General features: G+C 39.9%; 1 protein-coding gene across 2 annotated transcripts in view; it reads right to left on the bottom strand.

The window, feature by feature from the left end:
- Window positions 1–522: 522 nt before the first annotated feature.
- nkd1 (NKD inhibitor of WNT signaling pathway 1) overlaps window positions 523–15,995 on the bottom strand; it is a 100,225-nt gene continuing 84,752 nt past the window's right edge. The window contains exons 7-11 of one of the 2 annotated variants that reach the window (XM_060838127.1): window positions 8,766–8,904; window positions 5,398–5,482; window positions 4,936–5,066; window positions 3,786–4,051; window positions 523–3,692 (exon numbers count right to left, since the gene is read on the bottom strand). In XM_060838127.1, coding sequence (XP_060694110.1) covers window positions 3,462–3,692; window positions 3,786–4,051; window positions 4,936–5,066; window positions 5,398–5,482; window positions 8,766–8,904 — 852 coding nt within the window. In that variant the 3' untranslated portion in view covers window positions 523–3,461. Of the gene's footprint in view, window positions 4,052–4,935; window positions 5,067–5,397; window positions 5,483–8,765; window positions 8,905–15,995 lie in introns of both variants that reach the window. The other variant, XM_060838126.1, reaches the window with a different exon arrangement.

Genomic DNA, 15,995 nt, shown 5'->3' with positions numbered 1-15,995 from the left:
AATGAAAAACAGAAATAGACAAACATATACTAAAACATTAATTACTTTTGTAATTTTTGCTTTTGATCCTTTTGATTCAATTTTTAGAAGTCAAAAATTAATCTTTGGTTATATTACTCTTGGTGAATATATGGTTACCCTATAGCATTAAAATGAACCTGATAAATTAAATTCTCAAAAGTGTTAATTGATTATAATTTATTTATATCTGTAAAATAACTAACTACTTATTACTATGTATAAATTGTAAGTTTTATTTAGGTGAACATAATATTTTTTATGATTCTGATTTTGAATGATTCCTTTCACTTACAATGTAGTTGAATCCCAGTTGCATATGGGGGTCCCATATTTTTGAAACTTCAATAGAAACAAGTGACTGCATTCAAAGAAGCAGGTTTGGAACTATTATAATTCATGTCATTCCATTTTTTGTAGAATATTCTCTTCTCAAAATGAAAAAACATTTTAAATAATGGCACTATGCTAAACAATAACTAGCCTCCAAAACGTAACAAACCTATAAAATCTGGTTCTTAGTAACTATAATTACATTGCAGAACTTTCCATCTCAACGTCTCCCCTCAGAGATATGATGGCCCTCAGGTTTAACCACCATCCCAGACATCTCTCTCTAACGAGACAGAAGCTCTGTGGATCTGGTAAAGTTAGAATGACTCACAATCAGATCAGCAGTTTGTTTTTGATTAGCTTACAGGCCTTGTTTCCAACTTTCCACTTTTCTCACAAGATAAGTAATGTAAAAACTTTGCGAATGCGTATGCAATGTTTCTTCTTAGGTCTCATGAGGTTCTGCAGAATTGCATTATGTGAGGTTTGCCTTTTTGTTAAAATGGCAGGCAGACCTACAAGATCAAAACTCACCGGTCCCGAAAAGCTCATAGTGAAATATTGCTGAACATTGCCAAATAATTAGTCACTGGGACACCGGTTTGTTAATGTGTTCGACTAATTTACCTTTAATGAATAGGGGTTCTGGTTGGCACAGTTTTACTATTAAATAAATAAAGCATTTAATCAAAACCATCTATATATACTATACAAAATACTGAAAAGATATATTCAATTAAAGGGATACCAAAAAAATTATTTCAGAAGGGAACATGAATTGTGTTACACAAGTAGTTTTACAATTGAATGGTACAATATGTAGTAAATGCAAATTTAAACATTGTTCTTTTACATGGCTGTCAGAAAACACTACACATGTTGGGAATGTACACAATTTGTAAAATATACTAGTGGTGGAGACAAGATTGCATTAGACTTAAGTTTGTTAACACAAGATTGCTAATAATTAAAACACTATGACACAAAAATCCAATATGCTTAGCAGACATGTCATTTTCAGTCCAATATATATTTTATAAATACAAAGTATACTTAGGAGGGAAAGACTGCTACATGAGCAGTATTTGTAACATACCTAGCATCAAGGTACAACTCTGTCTAAGCCCAGATAAATGAAAAAGTTCATGGCCTCCTTAATTCCTTAGTAAATTTGAAAAAGGATCCTTGAAATATACTTAGAACGTTTTCTTCAAGGATGCTGTTGCAATAAAACAGTATATTCTTTAAATGTTTTCTTCTATAATTCGTGAGTGGTGATTTCACTGCCCACGGCACCATGCTTTCACACCTATAGAAATTGGACGTATCCTTTCACTGATGTGAAAGAAAGCACAATTCCACACAGCAATTGACTTCTGGTGACATTAGAGTAAGTGTGAATATGGGGGAACAGACCTACTTCAGTCCGTGTTGTGTATTTCTGCTGTGTCAGTTTAATTGACACAGCTATCTGAACAGACCGCAACAAAGGACAGCTTCCCAAAATCAATTATTATTGGAAACACATCACATGATCTTATCAGTAACAATAGTCTATGGTGTGATTTAAACACAGTTGTTTCTAAGTTTATTTTGCTGCTTAATACAAGAAAGATTCACTAACCAAATTTGCCTCTAGTAACATATTTCCTATCTGAAAAGGAAGCATTGACGTTTATTACTGACCTTTTCCTGGAGCAAAGCTGAATTTTTTTAGGGATATCTTCCTTGCTGTGTGAAAAAGGCCGAACACTTAATCGTCAACAGCAGCATGTAGTGCTTTTGAATTCCTCTGTAGTACATTTAAGATGCTGGTCATAGAATTATCAGGATATCTCACTCATTCACAGCCTTCTTCCATTTGTGCAAAAGACTCACCATAACTAACTCCCAACAGGCTTCTGAATATCACCATTATGGGTGAGGTATCTTCATTTGATTATCTCCTATGCTAGTTCAATAAGATTTAGAGACACTACTTGAAAACTGAAGTTGGTTGCATCAAGTTATGTGCCATCTTCCCTGTGCACCACTCATGAAGAAGTCCATTATCATTCCTTTCAGAAAAGACTTGCATCTCAAAAAATAAAGTCAAACCACAGTTTAAAAGAAAACCTGAGATAGAATATATACTCGTTAACTTCTCTGAAATGCGTATAGAGCATTGCACCTTCTGTGTAACACGGTCCCATAGCACAGGGTCAATTGTTATGGTGACCTTGAATTTCTCCAGTTGGTGGGATTGGAGTGACAGAATTTGAGTGCTATAACATTGGGGTTAGTTGCATTCATACACATTCTTAGAACTTCCACTGCATAAATATCTCAATTATATGTGAGTGATTACACCCAAGAAGTTAGACAGTAAACCTCCAATCTGTAACACTATGCACTGACTACTGCACAAAGTTTTGAAAATTATGTGCACAGTTTTGACTAACCATTTCACTCCATGTATAATATGTAGTCAGATCAGAAGTAACCTAGGAGGCATGCCACTGTCTTGGATATTTCAAAATAATTCAAATAGGTGTTCAGTCACAAAACATTCAAATCAACAACTCTTTGCCAGAAAGCAATGCATTTAAACAATCAAATAAACTAAGAAAAAAAAATGCACCAATCAGGGCACAAATCTTTCAGAACACTTAGCAGCGTTTCTTTCCTTTAGGCTACATCTCAAAAAGGTAGAAAACAATTTGACTCCAGAAGGAATAATTAAAACTACAGTATTATAATAACTGTAGAATTGGCAAATATGGGTAGTGTGGAACTTAATACAGAAAATATTTCAAATACAGAAATTTAAATGATACTCTAGACAACACAAAACTTTTACAAAACTTTTACATTAAAACCCCCTGTGGCACATTTTATAGGTTAAAGAAAATAAAATCTGAATTAACACGAGAGGTAGCCAGCTGTTCAAAAGTCTTTTAGTTTCACTTCATCTCATTATTATTCACTGTCAAAGTAATGAACTTTGCATGTTATAATTAACATCAACAATACTGTGTAGACTGAAAGTGATAAAATCCAGTCAGAAATCTCTCCTTCAAATTGAATAGTGTACTTTTTCAGTTCTCATCGAATGCCCTGATCTTCTCCGCTCATGTCTGGTAGAAATGATGGTAGTGGTGATGATGTTCATGGTGGTGATGATGTTCGTGTCTCTGAACAATCCGACCAACATGGCCTTCGTATAGCATAAGAGATGGCAAATCCCTCACATGCTCTTGCTCTACTACTCTTGAAGGGGGCTGAAAGGTTTTATACACTTGATGGCTGTCCTTCGATCTTTGTTTGTGTTTCTTGTGACTCTGTTGATGTTGTTGACCAAGCTGCATGGGGAGATATGGAATATTTGGGGTGACTACAACAGGAGTGGAGGTCAGTGGCACGTAGGGATTCTGTGAAAACTTGTTTTTGCCAACCTTTCCAGCCTGGACTGAAGCCATCATATTTTTGCTCAGGGTTCTTGGCGATTTGACTAAGTGCTTGCTGCTGTCCTGATTACGTAGTCTTTGCTGTAATTCAATCATCCGAGTGTAAGAAGAATGATTAAGGTGACTGTGCCCTCCATCCACAGTTTGACATCTCCTGTGGTGACTGTGCATGACCTCAGGATCATGGGAACGGGATCTGGCATGTTGAGAAACTTTCACATGACTTTCCTTTCTCGAAGCCACTGGAGGTGAACCTGTGGAATAAACACTTAGATCAGTCCAAAGCTTAAAAATAATTTTTATTATAACTTCCTAACAATAACTGTACATTAGGTCCCAAATTCTTAAACTCTTTTTGTATTTGTTGCTTGTCCTGACTTTAGGCTCTTTTCTAGACAATGCTTGCTCCAATTTTTCTGATCAACACTACTCATGAACTATTGCTTGAGAGGTGTATGTAATAATCTAAAATATACAACCTCCAGGCAATCCTCTGCACTGTAAAATGTCTCTTATTGGTTCATGTAAGCTGAGGTTGAAACTATTTGTACAAGAAGTCCCATCCAACCTGGTGTGGCCACTGGATATCACTGGTCAGACAGACCCATGGAAATAGGCGAAGAGAGACAGAGATAATGTGGATTGCTGCACTCAGAACCTAGTTGAAAATGTGGTGCTGGAAAAGCACAGCAGGTCAGGCAGCATCTGAAGAGCAGCAAAATCGATATTTTGGGTTACCCGAAGCGTCGATTTTCCTGCTCCTCGGATGCTGCCTGCCTGCTGTGCTTTTCCAGCACCACACTCTCGCTCTGATCTCCAGCATCTACAGTCCTCACTTTCCCTTAGTTGATTTTGCACTCAGACCCTAGCCCAGAGATCTTTCCCAATCTCTAATGTCTAACACTGCACTTGCCCAGAGTACCTGGTTGGCACAGCAGCCAGTCACAAACATGGCAAATAATACAATGGCCCTCGAAGCATGCAAATCTACTTGTAGCATACAAATGGGGATTGGCTGATGCAGTCCAGCTGATAATTAAAATCCAACCTTTATGTCAAAACACAGAAATAAGTAACCACATATCCCCTGTTAAAGAATTACAATATCTTTTTTCTGTTCTAATTTAGATCCTTGTACCTGGTCCAAATTTTGAGGTGTAGTTTTCTATCCCTGCCAAGTCAAGGTAGTGGTTTCTCCTTTCTATGTTCTCATCAACACAGTGGCGATGGCAGCTATTTTGCTGGGGATGCTGGTCACTGTTGTGACGTCTGAAAAAGAGTAACTTGATGTATATTCATTCCATAAGAACTTTAATCTAGATGGTGTTCCAGCTGTTTTTCCTTCAGTGTTTGCAGGCAAAATACAACACTTACTAAATTTTACATAAAAATCAACATACATCCTTGTAAATTGTGAACCACTAATGCAAATTACATTTCATATTGTAGGATTATTTCTGTATACAATAAAGGGTTTGTACAGCAACAAGTGAAGTAAAGATTATTCAACATAATCACAATTACATGCTAATCACAGAGATGATCTAAATGTCAGCGGGTTTAACATTTTGAAAAGATACGGAAGGCTTGCTTTCTTTACCTGAGGGGGGCACGGGTTTTCTTCTCGAAATTCTTTGACTCGTCCACACATTTATTTTCAGTTTTTTGCCATGTACTGTTAACATCTAAGATGGAGAAAGTCAAAAGAATTAGCTCTTTCACTTCTAAATGCAGTTTATTGTATGACCCAATATTTACAAGCACAAGAAGTAAAACTAAAATCAGGAATACTGGCAAGAGTGTGGAACTGCAGATTCAAGTAGCAAGCCTTGAATTTCTTCCAATCATTTCACCCACCCTCTCCCCATTATGGATCTTAGCCAGAAAACTGTGGTGGTGCTGTATGGAGGCTAGTGTGCTTTCTTCAATGGACAAAGTTCAAAATCACACAACACCAGGTGATAGTCCAACAGGTTTATTTGGAAGCACAAGCTTTCAGAGCGCTGTTCCTTCATCAGGACACTAGTGGGGCAGGATCTAAGGACACATAATTTATAGTAAAAGTGTCATACAACTGATGGAGCGAGAGCAGGGTTAAAGAGTCCAACATTCATGTACCAGATGTTAGAGACATGCAGGAACAGGCAACCTTTTTAACAATATGGTGGAAATTATTATTGAGGTCTTCTACCCTAAACGTGAATCTTTTATCTGGAATCAGAAACTCACCTAGTTCCAATTTAAACATTCAAATGGATTTATTTTAGCTTTCTAGGTGGCAGCGTATTTAAACTTGAAAGATTGATGCCTATTGATTCTGATTGAATGAACTGAAACCACACACGTATTTATTTTGCAAAGCCCTTTCAAGTTATATTATATTTTAGGGCTCTTGTAGCACAGTGATAATGTCCCTAACTCTGAAGCAGGAGGCTCCAGTTTGGATCCAATCAGCTCCAAAAGTTGTGGTACACATTTGGGAGAGGTGGGGAATTGTAGCCAGGTCTCCTAGCTCAGAGGTAAGGACACTGCCCCAGAATGCACCACAAGAGCCTCACATTAATGCTTAAACAGGGAGTTGAACACTAGACCCTCAGATTACAAGTCCTATACTTCGCCAGCTGAGCTATCTGAGCTCTAAACTACAGATCTATGCTTGGCTCAATTGGTACAGCATTCGCATAGAGGCCAGGAGCATAGGCAGAAATGTTGTGCTGCAAGTTCACTGCAAAGTGCGTGCACTGTTAAAGATGACACCATTCAGATGAGACATCATGTTTCAAGAAGCTTAGTTAGACTTTATCTGGAGTACTAAATCAGAAAGGAGATTAATGCCCTCAAGGGAGATTCAACAAAGATGGTGGGACTGGTCTATAAAGAGAGATTGGGCAAACTGGACCTGTATACTTTAGAGTTTCAAAGAGTGAAAGGTATTTCTTGAATACCTAAAGGAATAGACAGGTAGCGTTTGGGAGTCTAAAACTAGGAGGCACTATTTAAAATTAATGGGATACCGCTTATGGTGGACATAAGGATGTTTTTAAAATAAACTTACAGTTGTCAAATCTTTGGAATTCTCTATCACAGAGGGTGGTGGAGGCTCAGTGTTTGAGTACGTTTACAGTAGAGCCTGATAGATTTTGGATTACCAGTGGTGTATAGGGTTATGGGAAATAGCGAGTTGAAATATTTGATCAGCCTTGATCCTATTGAATGGTAGGGCAAACTTGACAGGCTAAATGGCCTGTTCTTGTTCCTATATTCCTAAAGCGTGTGCGCAAGTACACTCAGATCCTTCTGCTCCTTCACCCCCTTTAGAATTGTACCTCTTATTTTGTGTTGTCTGTTCACATTATTTCTACTAAAATGTCTCTGCATTGAATTTCTTCAACCTTTCTGCTCACTCCCTCAACTTTTGAATGTCCTTTTGAAGGTCTACAATGTCCTTCCCACAGTTTACGATGCTTCCTAGTTTTGAATCATCCATCAGCTCTGAAATTATCCCTGGCACACCAAGATCTAGATCATTATGATACATTAGGAAAATCAAGGGTCTCAATACTGAACCCTGATGAACTCCACTACAAACCTTCCTCCACCCCCCAAAAAAAAATCCATTGATCATATGATATGTGAAAATGTGATAATGCTGCAATACAAATGAGAACCTCCTTTGTTCTCTCAAATCCATATACTTAGGCTGAGCATTTCTCCATGACACTGCCTCAATCCAGCTAGCAATCTCCAACAAGGCAGCACGGTCTGGTGTTGTTGCCTCCACTGCTGGACTTGAGGGAAGGGGAAGTTTCAAGTCGGCACCAGCCCTCCCAGCAGAACCCTCGGGACCCTGCCCACAAGGCAGAGCATTAACTTCCCCCGATCTACCAATTCCAGGGTAAATGTCAGGAACTGCGCAGGGTACACTGACTGTCCAGGCATACAACAGACAAATATTATCCAAGCTAAGGAATGCCAATGAATTCTGGGATATTTGCTGAGTGGATATTGTTCCTGGACAGAACATGGTAAGATGGGCTGGACATCAGATTGAGAGATGTTACTGGGATAAAGTATGTAGTTAATGAGGAGGGTTTGGTCATGGAGAAAACTCACTGGATATCACAACGAGAACCAGACCAGACCACTCGGTGAGACTCGCAGTTAGCCCAAAAAACATAAAACTCAGCCCAGATGGTTGATAAAAGGAGGCATTTTCAGGGTGGCAACCATAATTAATAAAGCGCTAAAGATCAGCACTGGATCCACAACTATTACAATTTATATGAGTGACTTGGATGACAGAAGTGAATGTATGATCGATAGGTTTGCAGATGACAAAATCGATGGGAAGGCAAGTGGTGAGGATGACAAGTTGAGGGGGTGAAAATTCAACAGAAAGAATATATTGTAGGAAAATGTGAGGTCATGCACTTTTGCAGGAAGAATGGAGGAGCTGTATATTATTTAAATACAGAAATCTGCCTCACTGAGGGATTTGGAAGCCTGGCAGCAGTCTGTGCACAAGTGAAGTACACATGGTGATCCCTACACCCAGTTTTGAGTCTGCATTTGAACGGACTATATTTTTAGCCATTTAAATTAACTGCACACAGTATTACATTCCTGTATTCTGAAAGACTTAATTAATATTTAAAATATTAAAGTTGGGGGGGTGTAAGAAGAGGAGATTTCAGAGCACCCTGCTTTGTATGCAACTTCCTCACAAATTGAGAACTCTGTAGAACAGAATATATTGGCCTCATTACATAACTGTTGAAGCAACAATGAATCTAAACCTTTACAACGATTGCTTACAATCTATTTAACTGAAAGTGTGATTTTCACTAAGATCTGTCTATTTAAATTGAGTGTTTTGAGAGAGAGTTTTCTGGAATTCACATTATATAACCCTTCATTTGTAAATAAGTTCAATAATCTAGTAGGATAATCTTTCGCATCCAATCTGACCTGTTTGATTGCCTTTATTTTTCTGGCTTGCATCAGGTGTCACAGTTAGCTTTACCCGCAATGTCTTACTGGAACTTGGTGAGTGGTTCACAGATGCATCGACCACCTCATAGATTGTGTGCAGAAGACTAGTGATATCCTGCAAAGGTAGTAAAACAAAAGTGGTACAGTATTTTATCAACATAATTCCTTCCAAAAATGCAGACTGTTACAAATTAAGCTCTGTTGAGCGTTTTTATAGCTTAGGCAAGTCATTTATAAAAGCTAAAATTAAATACAGAAGAAAATGAGCAATCATGCACTCCAGCAGTCAGAAAGCTACATGTTAACTTGAATGCTATGAAACCTAACAAAATAACCTGACAGGATCACTTCAATCTCAGAAAAGTATTCTCTACTGATCAAGACAACATTCCCGTTTCCACCACTATACCCTTTGAATGAGACTATCAATTAAAGGCCAACCTTAGCTATGAACTCAAAATAAAAGGCCTAACTTCACTCAGTACTATGTTAGTCAAAGACAGTACTGCTGAAAGTACAAACAAATACATTTTATTCATACCAACAATAAATATGCCAGTTTTCATATAGGGGAAAAAAAAAGAGAAGGCAATGCAATATTGGATTCTTCATCTCTGGTCAACTAAGAATGACAAATCTGACAGAGTCATGTTGGGATGGAATCTTCCCCAGGACGGCATCTACATTGGAAGCAAGCCTGAAGAGCAGGTCAATTCTGGCCGGGGGTGGATTGAGATTCCTTGCACAATCACACTAATCTCTCCTCATTCACGATGGGTGTGAGCGTCAGCCAACATTGAACAATGAATCTCAGGAGCAGGCAGGACCTTCTTGGCCTAGAAGGGACCAGACACAATAGTATTGTGGACAACCAATAGCTCAATGACAGCCTGGAGGATCACTCAGCCCTATGCTAGTCACCTCCACTCATCCACTGGAGGATACTTCAGTCTGCTGTTGTCAGATGTGCAGACACATGGTGAGAGATTATTGGAGATGGTGAACTGTATCTATCCAGAAACTGATTCTTTGCTTCTCTAATCGAGGTGCCAACAGACAATAAAAGAAGTGGAGGTTGCAGCATTCCCCAGTTCCACTTTGCCCTCCATTTTCACCCCACCACTTCACAGACTGAGTTCTCCTGAAATGGAGGCCAGTGTTCATGGTCAGAAGTTGTTGAACTCAACGCTGACTCCTGAACAACATTTGAGTTCAACAATTCATAGCTTGAACTGCATTTTGATTTCACCTACTTCTCCACTCTGTTTCATTTGTATGTGATCACTCTCAACAAGGATCATTGACTTTTTCACTATTCATATCTAAAATTAATGCAGATTCTTGAACTATATCTGTATTCTCATTCCACTGGCACTTTGTCTTTTACTCTGGACACCCTCATCATCGTGCCCCTCCCCTTTTGTCAACTACATCAAAATGAATTATTTTCCAGGCCTGTTCAGTTCTGAAGAAGTTATACTAGACTCTCCTTCCCTCTCCACAGATGCCTCCAGATCTGCTGAGCTTCTCCAGCACTGTTTTATTTCACAACTCCAGCTGATTTGCTTTAATTGGCAGTAAGACAGTATGTGGCTTTCAAGAAAAAATATATTTAGGCTTGCTCTAGGCAAGGCCCATAATGGAACTTTTCTCCAGAAGCCCGAGATCACCGCAGTACACAGTGTTGTTCATGTATAGTTGAGGCAATTAATGCAAAGACTAGTTTCTCTATACACAGCTTGACTAAAGCAAATGAATATATTAACAGCAGAACCCAAGTTAAGCGGGATGCTACAGTTAATGAAACAGAAAGAAATACATCATAAGAATCCGACGAAGCATGTCTCAAATAACAAGCAGCAGACTTCCAACAACCAGGTGTTTTACGAAAAATCTTAAACAGAAGAACAGTTATCCATAGCTCTGTCAGACTGGAATAGTCTGCACTACCATTTCCAGGGGGCTGTTTGCCTTTGTCTTACCAACTCACTGGCCTCTTTCTGTCTCTAAGTGACCCCTTGTCCCACGTCACAATCATTGATTGCCCGTTCCTCATTAGAAGGCTTTCTTAAGAAGGCTTTCTTTGAGTTCGGATTCATAATACATTGGGACCAACATTGGGGAAGGATGTTCTAATGGCACGGGCTCCACTAGACTCCTGGAATATTGCAAAACTAGGGCTGTGAATTGGGCTTTAAACTAAATAGTGGGGTGGGTAGGTTCAGTTGCTTGGAAAACTATGGGAAAAGTTAAAAGGGGGGAGGGGAGGGGGGAGGTGGGAGGAATGGCTTAAAAGGTTAAAGTTTCCACAACGAGTAATAGGATAGAGAAAATGGAATGGGTCAGGAATCTAACTTTAGGCACAGCAGATAAGGGGAAATCTTTGAGGGGGAAAAAGGAAAAGCAACTGTGAAAGGGAAAAAAAGACCCTGTTGTGAGTTTTGAACAGGCTTCTCAGAAGTCATCAGGATGTGGGGAAGAAAGTAAATGAGGAGAAAGAAAAGGCATGCAGAAAGACACTCTTATAATAATCATGGGGCAGGGACTTCAATATATAGGTGAACTGGAAAATCAGGTTGGTAGTGTATTTCAAGAAAAGGAATTCATAGAATGACTACGAGGTGGATTTTTGGATACAGCCCACTAAGGAACAGGCAGTCCTGGATTTGATTATGTGTAATGAAGTAGACTTGATTAGGGAGCTTAAGGTGAAAGAACCTCTAGGGGACAGTGATCATCACATGATGGAAGTCACCCTGCAGTTTGAGGGGGAGAAACTGGAATCAGATATAAAATGGTGTTATAATTGAGTAAAAGGTAACTACAAAGGCATGAAGGAGGAGCTGGTCAGAGTTGTTTGGAAGGGAAGCCTAGTAATGAAGACAGAGGAGCAGCAATAACGTGAGTTTCTGGGGATTTTTCGGGAGGCACAGAGAAATTCGTCCTAAGGAAGAAGAGGCGGCAACTATGGCTGACAATGGAAGACAGGAACAGCATAAGAGACAAGAAAAAAAAACATACAATGTGGTGAAGATTATTGGGAAGCCAAAGGATTGGCAGCCTTTAAAAAAAATGCAGAGAATACCTAAAAAAGCAAGGAGGTAGGAGATGAAATGAGAGAGTAAGCCAGCTAGTGACATTAAACAAGATTACAAGAGTTTTATTTAAGTTATCTAAAAAAGAAAGAGAGAGAGGCAGTGTGGGCATTGGACTGTGGAAAATGAGGCTGGCAAAGTCGTAATGAAGCAAAGAAAAAAGGAACTGAATAGGTACTTTGCATCAGTTATCACATTGGAAGATACCAGCAGCATATCAAGACTTCAAGAGGCACAGGTGAGTGTAGTGACCATCACTAAGGAAAGGCGCTGGGGAAGCTGAAAGATGTGAAGGTGGATAAATCACCCAGACCAGAGGGACTCTGGCCAAATGTTCTGAAGGAGATAGCTGTCAAGATTGTAGAAGCCATTGGTGGTGATTTTTCATGGATCATTGGAAGCAGAGAGGATCCCAGAGGACTGGAAAATGGCTGTAACACCCCTGTTCAAGAAGGGAGGCAGGTAGAAGACAGGAAACTAATGGTTGTTGTCTGACCTCAATAGTTGGTAGAACTTTAGGTGGAGGTGCGAGTTATCCCTCATTCTCCGGCTGACAAACAGAACAAGTGAACTCAAATCTGAACAATTGCACATTGGGGAACGGAACACTTTTCTGCTCAAAGACAACTTTAACAACAATGTGTACACACACACACACACACACACACACACACACACACACACACACACACACACACACACACACACACACACAATCAGGAGCACCTTTATGTGAAAACTCTGATTACAGCAAATCCATTGTCTTAGCTGCCTGGCTCTTTGTATGAAAAGGACAATTCCTGGGATTTTCCAAGTGGAGTATCAGTAACCCCCTGTATGTACTTGTGAGTGAGTCACTGACATCCTCAGTGAAGCCCTGAAACAAGCCACTTACAAAGAAGCTGGGGGGGGGGGGGGCGGTGGCGGCAAAGTGTCTAACAAGGCAACTGGTGTGCAACTGCCTCTCAGTCCTTGCAGGCACAGTTCCTTATCCAAGAGCTCTGCTGTTCAATCCTGCTTCATTATGTCACCACTAAACCATTAACACAGTGTGTGTGTGTCCCCTCCCCTCACCTCCTCCACACACAGTCAGATCCAACTGATGTGGCCTCACAGGACACCTCCTTGTGGCAAAATATACATATGTGTGGACACAATATGCACTGCCTGGAGCATGTAAAATAAGACTGTGCACTTTCTCCTGGACACAGCAGTGAGCTTCCCTTCAGCAAGGGTGGAACTCCACTGTAGTCACCTTGCTTTGAGATGAAAGTCCTGTCACCTACTCTCCTTATCCACCACAAACCCCTAGCCAGAAACTGCAGCTTTCCATCCTGAAAACTGGTGCATTCTGCCAGCTGGCCTCCTTAAGGCTTGAATCTTTCTCCCTTGCTCCATGGTGCTGCCATAGATTGAACATGATGAGGTACCCAACAGCCCTCAACATACTGTGCCTAATTGCCAATGCGAGATCCTGTTGGAATACAGTGCCATGGCCTCTGTAATGATGCTGGTTCACTTGGAGTTGAACCCAGCCTAATGTGGTTTCCCAGCCTTTGGATTGATCATTTATAGGATTCCCTCATCAATCAACCAAAGAAAATCCAAGCATTAACCCCACGCACTGGGAGAAAGAAACCTTTTCCCTCTTTGGATGCTGCTTTTTCAACACTGATTGCCACTTCCTTGTACAGAAATAGTCTGTTTCACTCTTACTGAGGATAAACATGCCTGATCCTCCCTGTGTAACCCAACAATCTTTTTTTCTTCCACACACATTGCCTTGATTTCTACTATCTGTTAACCTAGAACTTCCTGCTTTTCCATTGATCCTAGTTTTGTCAGTGTTATTTTTCCTGTTCTCTCAGTCCTTCCTTGCAGAGTCCTGACCCTGATCCTGCCTGTTCTTCAAGAGACCCGCACACTTTGGGCGGCTGATTTCCCAAATCCTCCAGCTAGTAAGCTCACTGGATCAATCAGGCACTGAAGAGCTGACTGACAAGCTTCTTGACAAATCACAAGAAATCACTGAAGAACCGCCTTGCCAAAAGTTGCCAACCACAGGCCAGTGGTTTCTGGAAGTTGCCATTGGATTTATGAAGTTTTAGGAATTTAAGGAACAAAACTTTTCTTTGGGGTTTTGTAGGGGTAGATGTCTCAGAGAGGGTTAGCCCAGATTTACCCCAGTTTTGGGAAAACAGGCCTGCCCCACAAGCTGGCTGACAGGAACTTGGAGCCAACCTCTCTCAAACCCCAGGAGAAAGTGAGGACTGCAGATGCTGGAGATCAGAGTTGAGAATGTGGTGCTGAAAAAGCACAGCAGGTCAGGCAGCATCCGAGGCGCAGGAGAATCAACGTTTCGAACTCCTGGTAAAGGGCTTATGCCCGAAATATCGCTTCTCCTGCTCCTCTGCTGCTGCCTGACCTGCTGCATCTTTCCAGCACCACATTCTCCACTCTTTCAAACCTCAGCCGAGAGAGGAGATAATTGGCCTTGTGAGAATCTGAGCTCTCTTGGTCACTAGGACCCCCTAGTCTTAATGGAGACATGGCAGGTTAAGGAGGTCACCAGTCACCATTCTTGCCTAGCACTTAAATATAATAGCATTAGGGAGGCAAGGAAGGGGCAACTCACTCAATTATTTGCCTTTTTATTGCCACCTCTTGGGAAGTGATTAATGTGCTTTGCAACTAAGAACATCAACCGGTCTTTTAAGATTGGGTAGCCTTGTTGCAACAGTTTATTCTGCCACAGATTCTGAAATTTGGATCCTTGCCCAGTTAAAGGTCCCCTGCCTGCCTAACTTGCCACCTTGGCTCAAACCAGAAAATTCTGGTTTACAAAGTTGGGTGTCACAGGACAGCGTTGCTACTTGTTGGGCAAGAATTTCTCTAGTAACCATATGCAATGAGTCTACAACGTTAGAAATAGTCATGAAATATAAGATTGTACATCACAACCAGAGGAATTCTTACCCGGAGTAAGGGTAGGATCAAGACTGATTGCAATGTCCAGAGTGTGCTGGCAGTAAGTAACTAGATTCATAAGAGAACAGCCATTTAAGTGTGACACACAGATTGCTGCTCAGTTATTGAGTGCAATTTTGAATAATCTCTAAATGCTGACAATTAAAATTTTAATGGTTTGAACAGCAAACTAAATTTAGTGTTATATGTACATTTCATGAAATAGCCACTTAAGCCATCTTTTTAAGCTGATGACAGCTGTTCTTACAGCACTGCAGATCATAATTTCACAAAGAGAATTTAATTAACACAAAATATTTATAATGCAGACTGCGAAAGAACCCCTTACCAGAATGATTGATCTGGGAATACATCGTTATATTCAAGTGATCAAATACAAGATTAGCTGTATAATGCTGGGAGCACTAGACCAGTTATAAAGTATGACTACTAAATGCAGGTGCTAGAGCAGACCTGGGCATTTTACAGCCTGCGGGCCATATCCGGCCCTTTGGTCACTCCTGTTGCCCACATGAGGTCAGTCTTAAATTAGAACACAAATGAAAATGTATTTACACTATGCATGCAATACAACTGTGTTGCTTTTGTTTTGAAAAGGATGTTTTTTTTATTTTTGTATGGACTCACATGCGCGCATATATGTGTGCGTGCATGAACAGCTAAAAGTGATGCTTGCTAGCTAGCCCTTAAAATGTCAGCTTAAGCCCAAAACAGACTGGATTTTTCTCACTAAACAAGTAAAATGAACTGAAAAACATCAAAAGCACATATTGCTTTTTGTATAGAGTTGTTTGTTGTTTATAATATTGAACAATAATGAAAGAACTTTTCATTATTAGTTTGTGAGATTAACATGTTAAAAATAAAATGAAATACTGAAATTATTGTTTTTATGTTTATTTCTTCTAGATTTAACCTACTCCACAATTCATATCTTTATTGTAACAGAATATCCTTATTCTTTTTATTATAAGTTTCAGTGCAAAACTATATAATTTAGTACTTTTTACAATGGGAGAAAATTAATACTGTGCAGAATTATGTTCTACTTATTGTCGGTTTGGCCCTCCAACATAACTCAGGTTTCTCATGTGGCCCCTTGGAAGACTGAATTGCCCACCCC

This window comes from Hemiscyllium ocellatum, chromosome 17 (assembly GCF_020745735.1).
Source record: "Hemiscyllium ocellatum isolate sHemOce1 chromosome 17, sHemOce1.pat.X.cur, whole genome shotgun sequence".
Taxonomy (NCBI): Eukaryota; Metazoa; Chordata; class Chondrichthyes; order Orectolobiformes; family Hemiscylliidae; genus Hemiscyllium; species Hemiscyllium ocellatum.
This window is presented reverse-complemented; position numbering and strand designations above follow the sequence as displayed.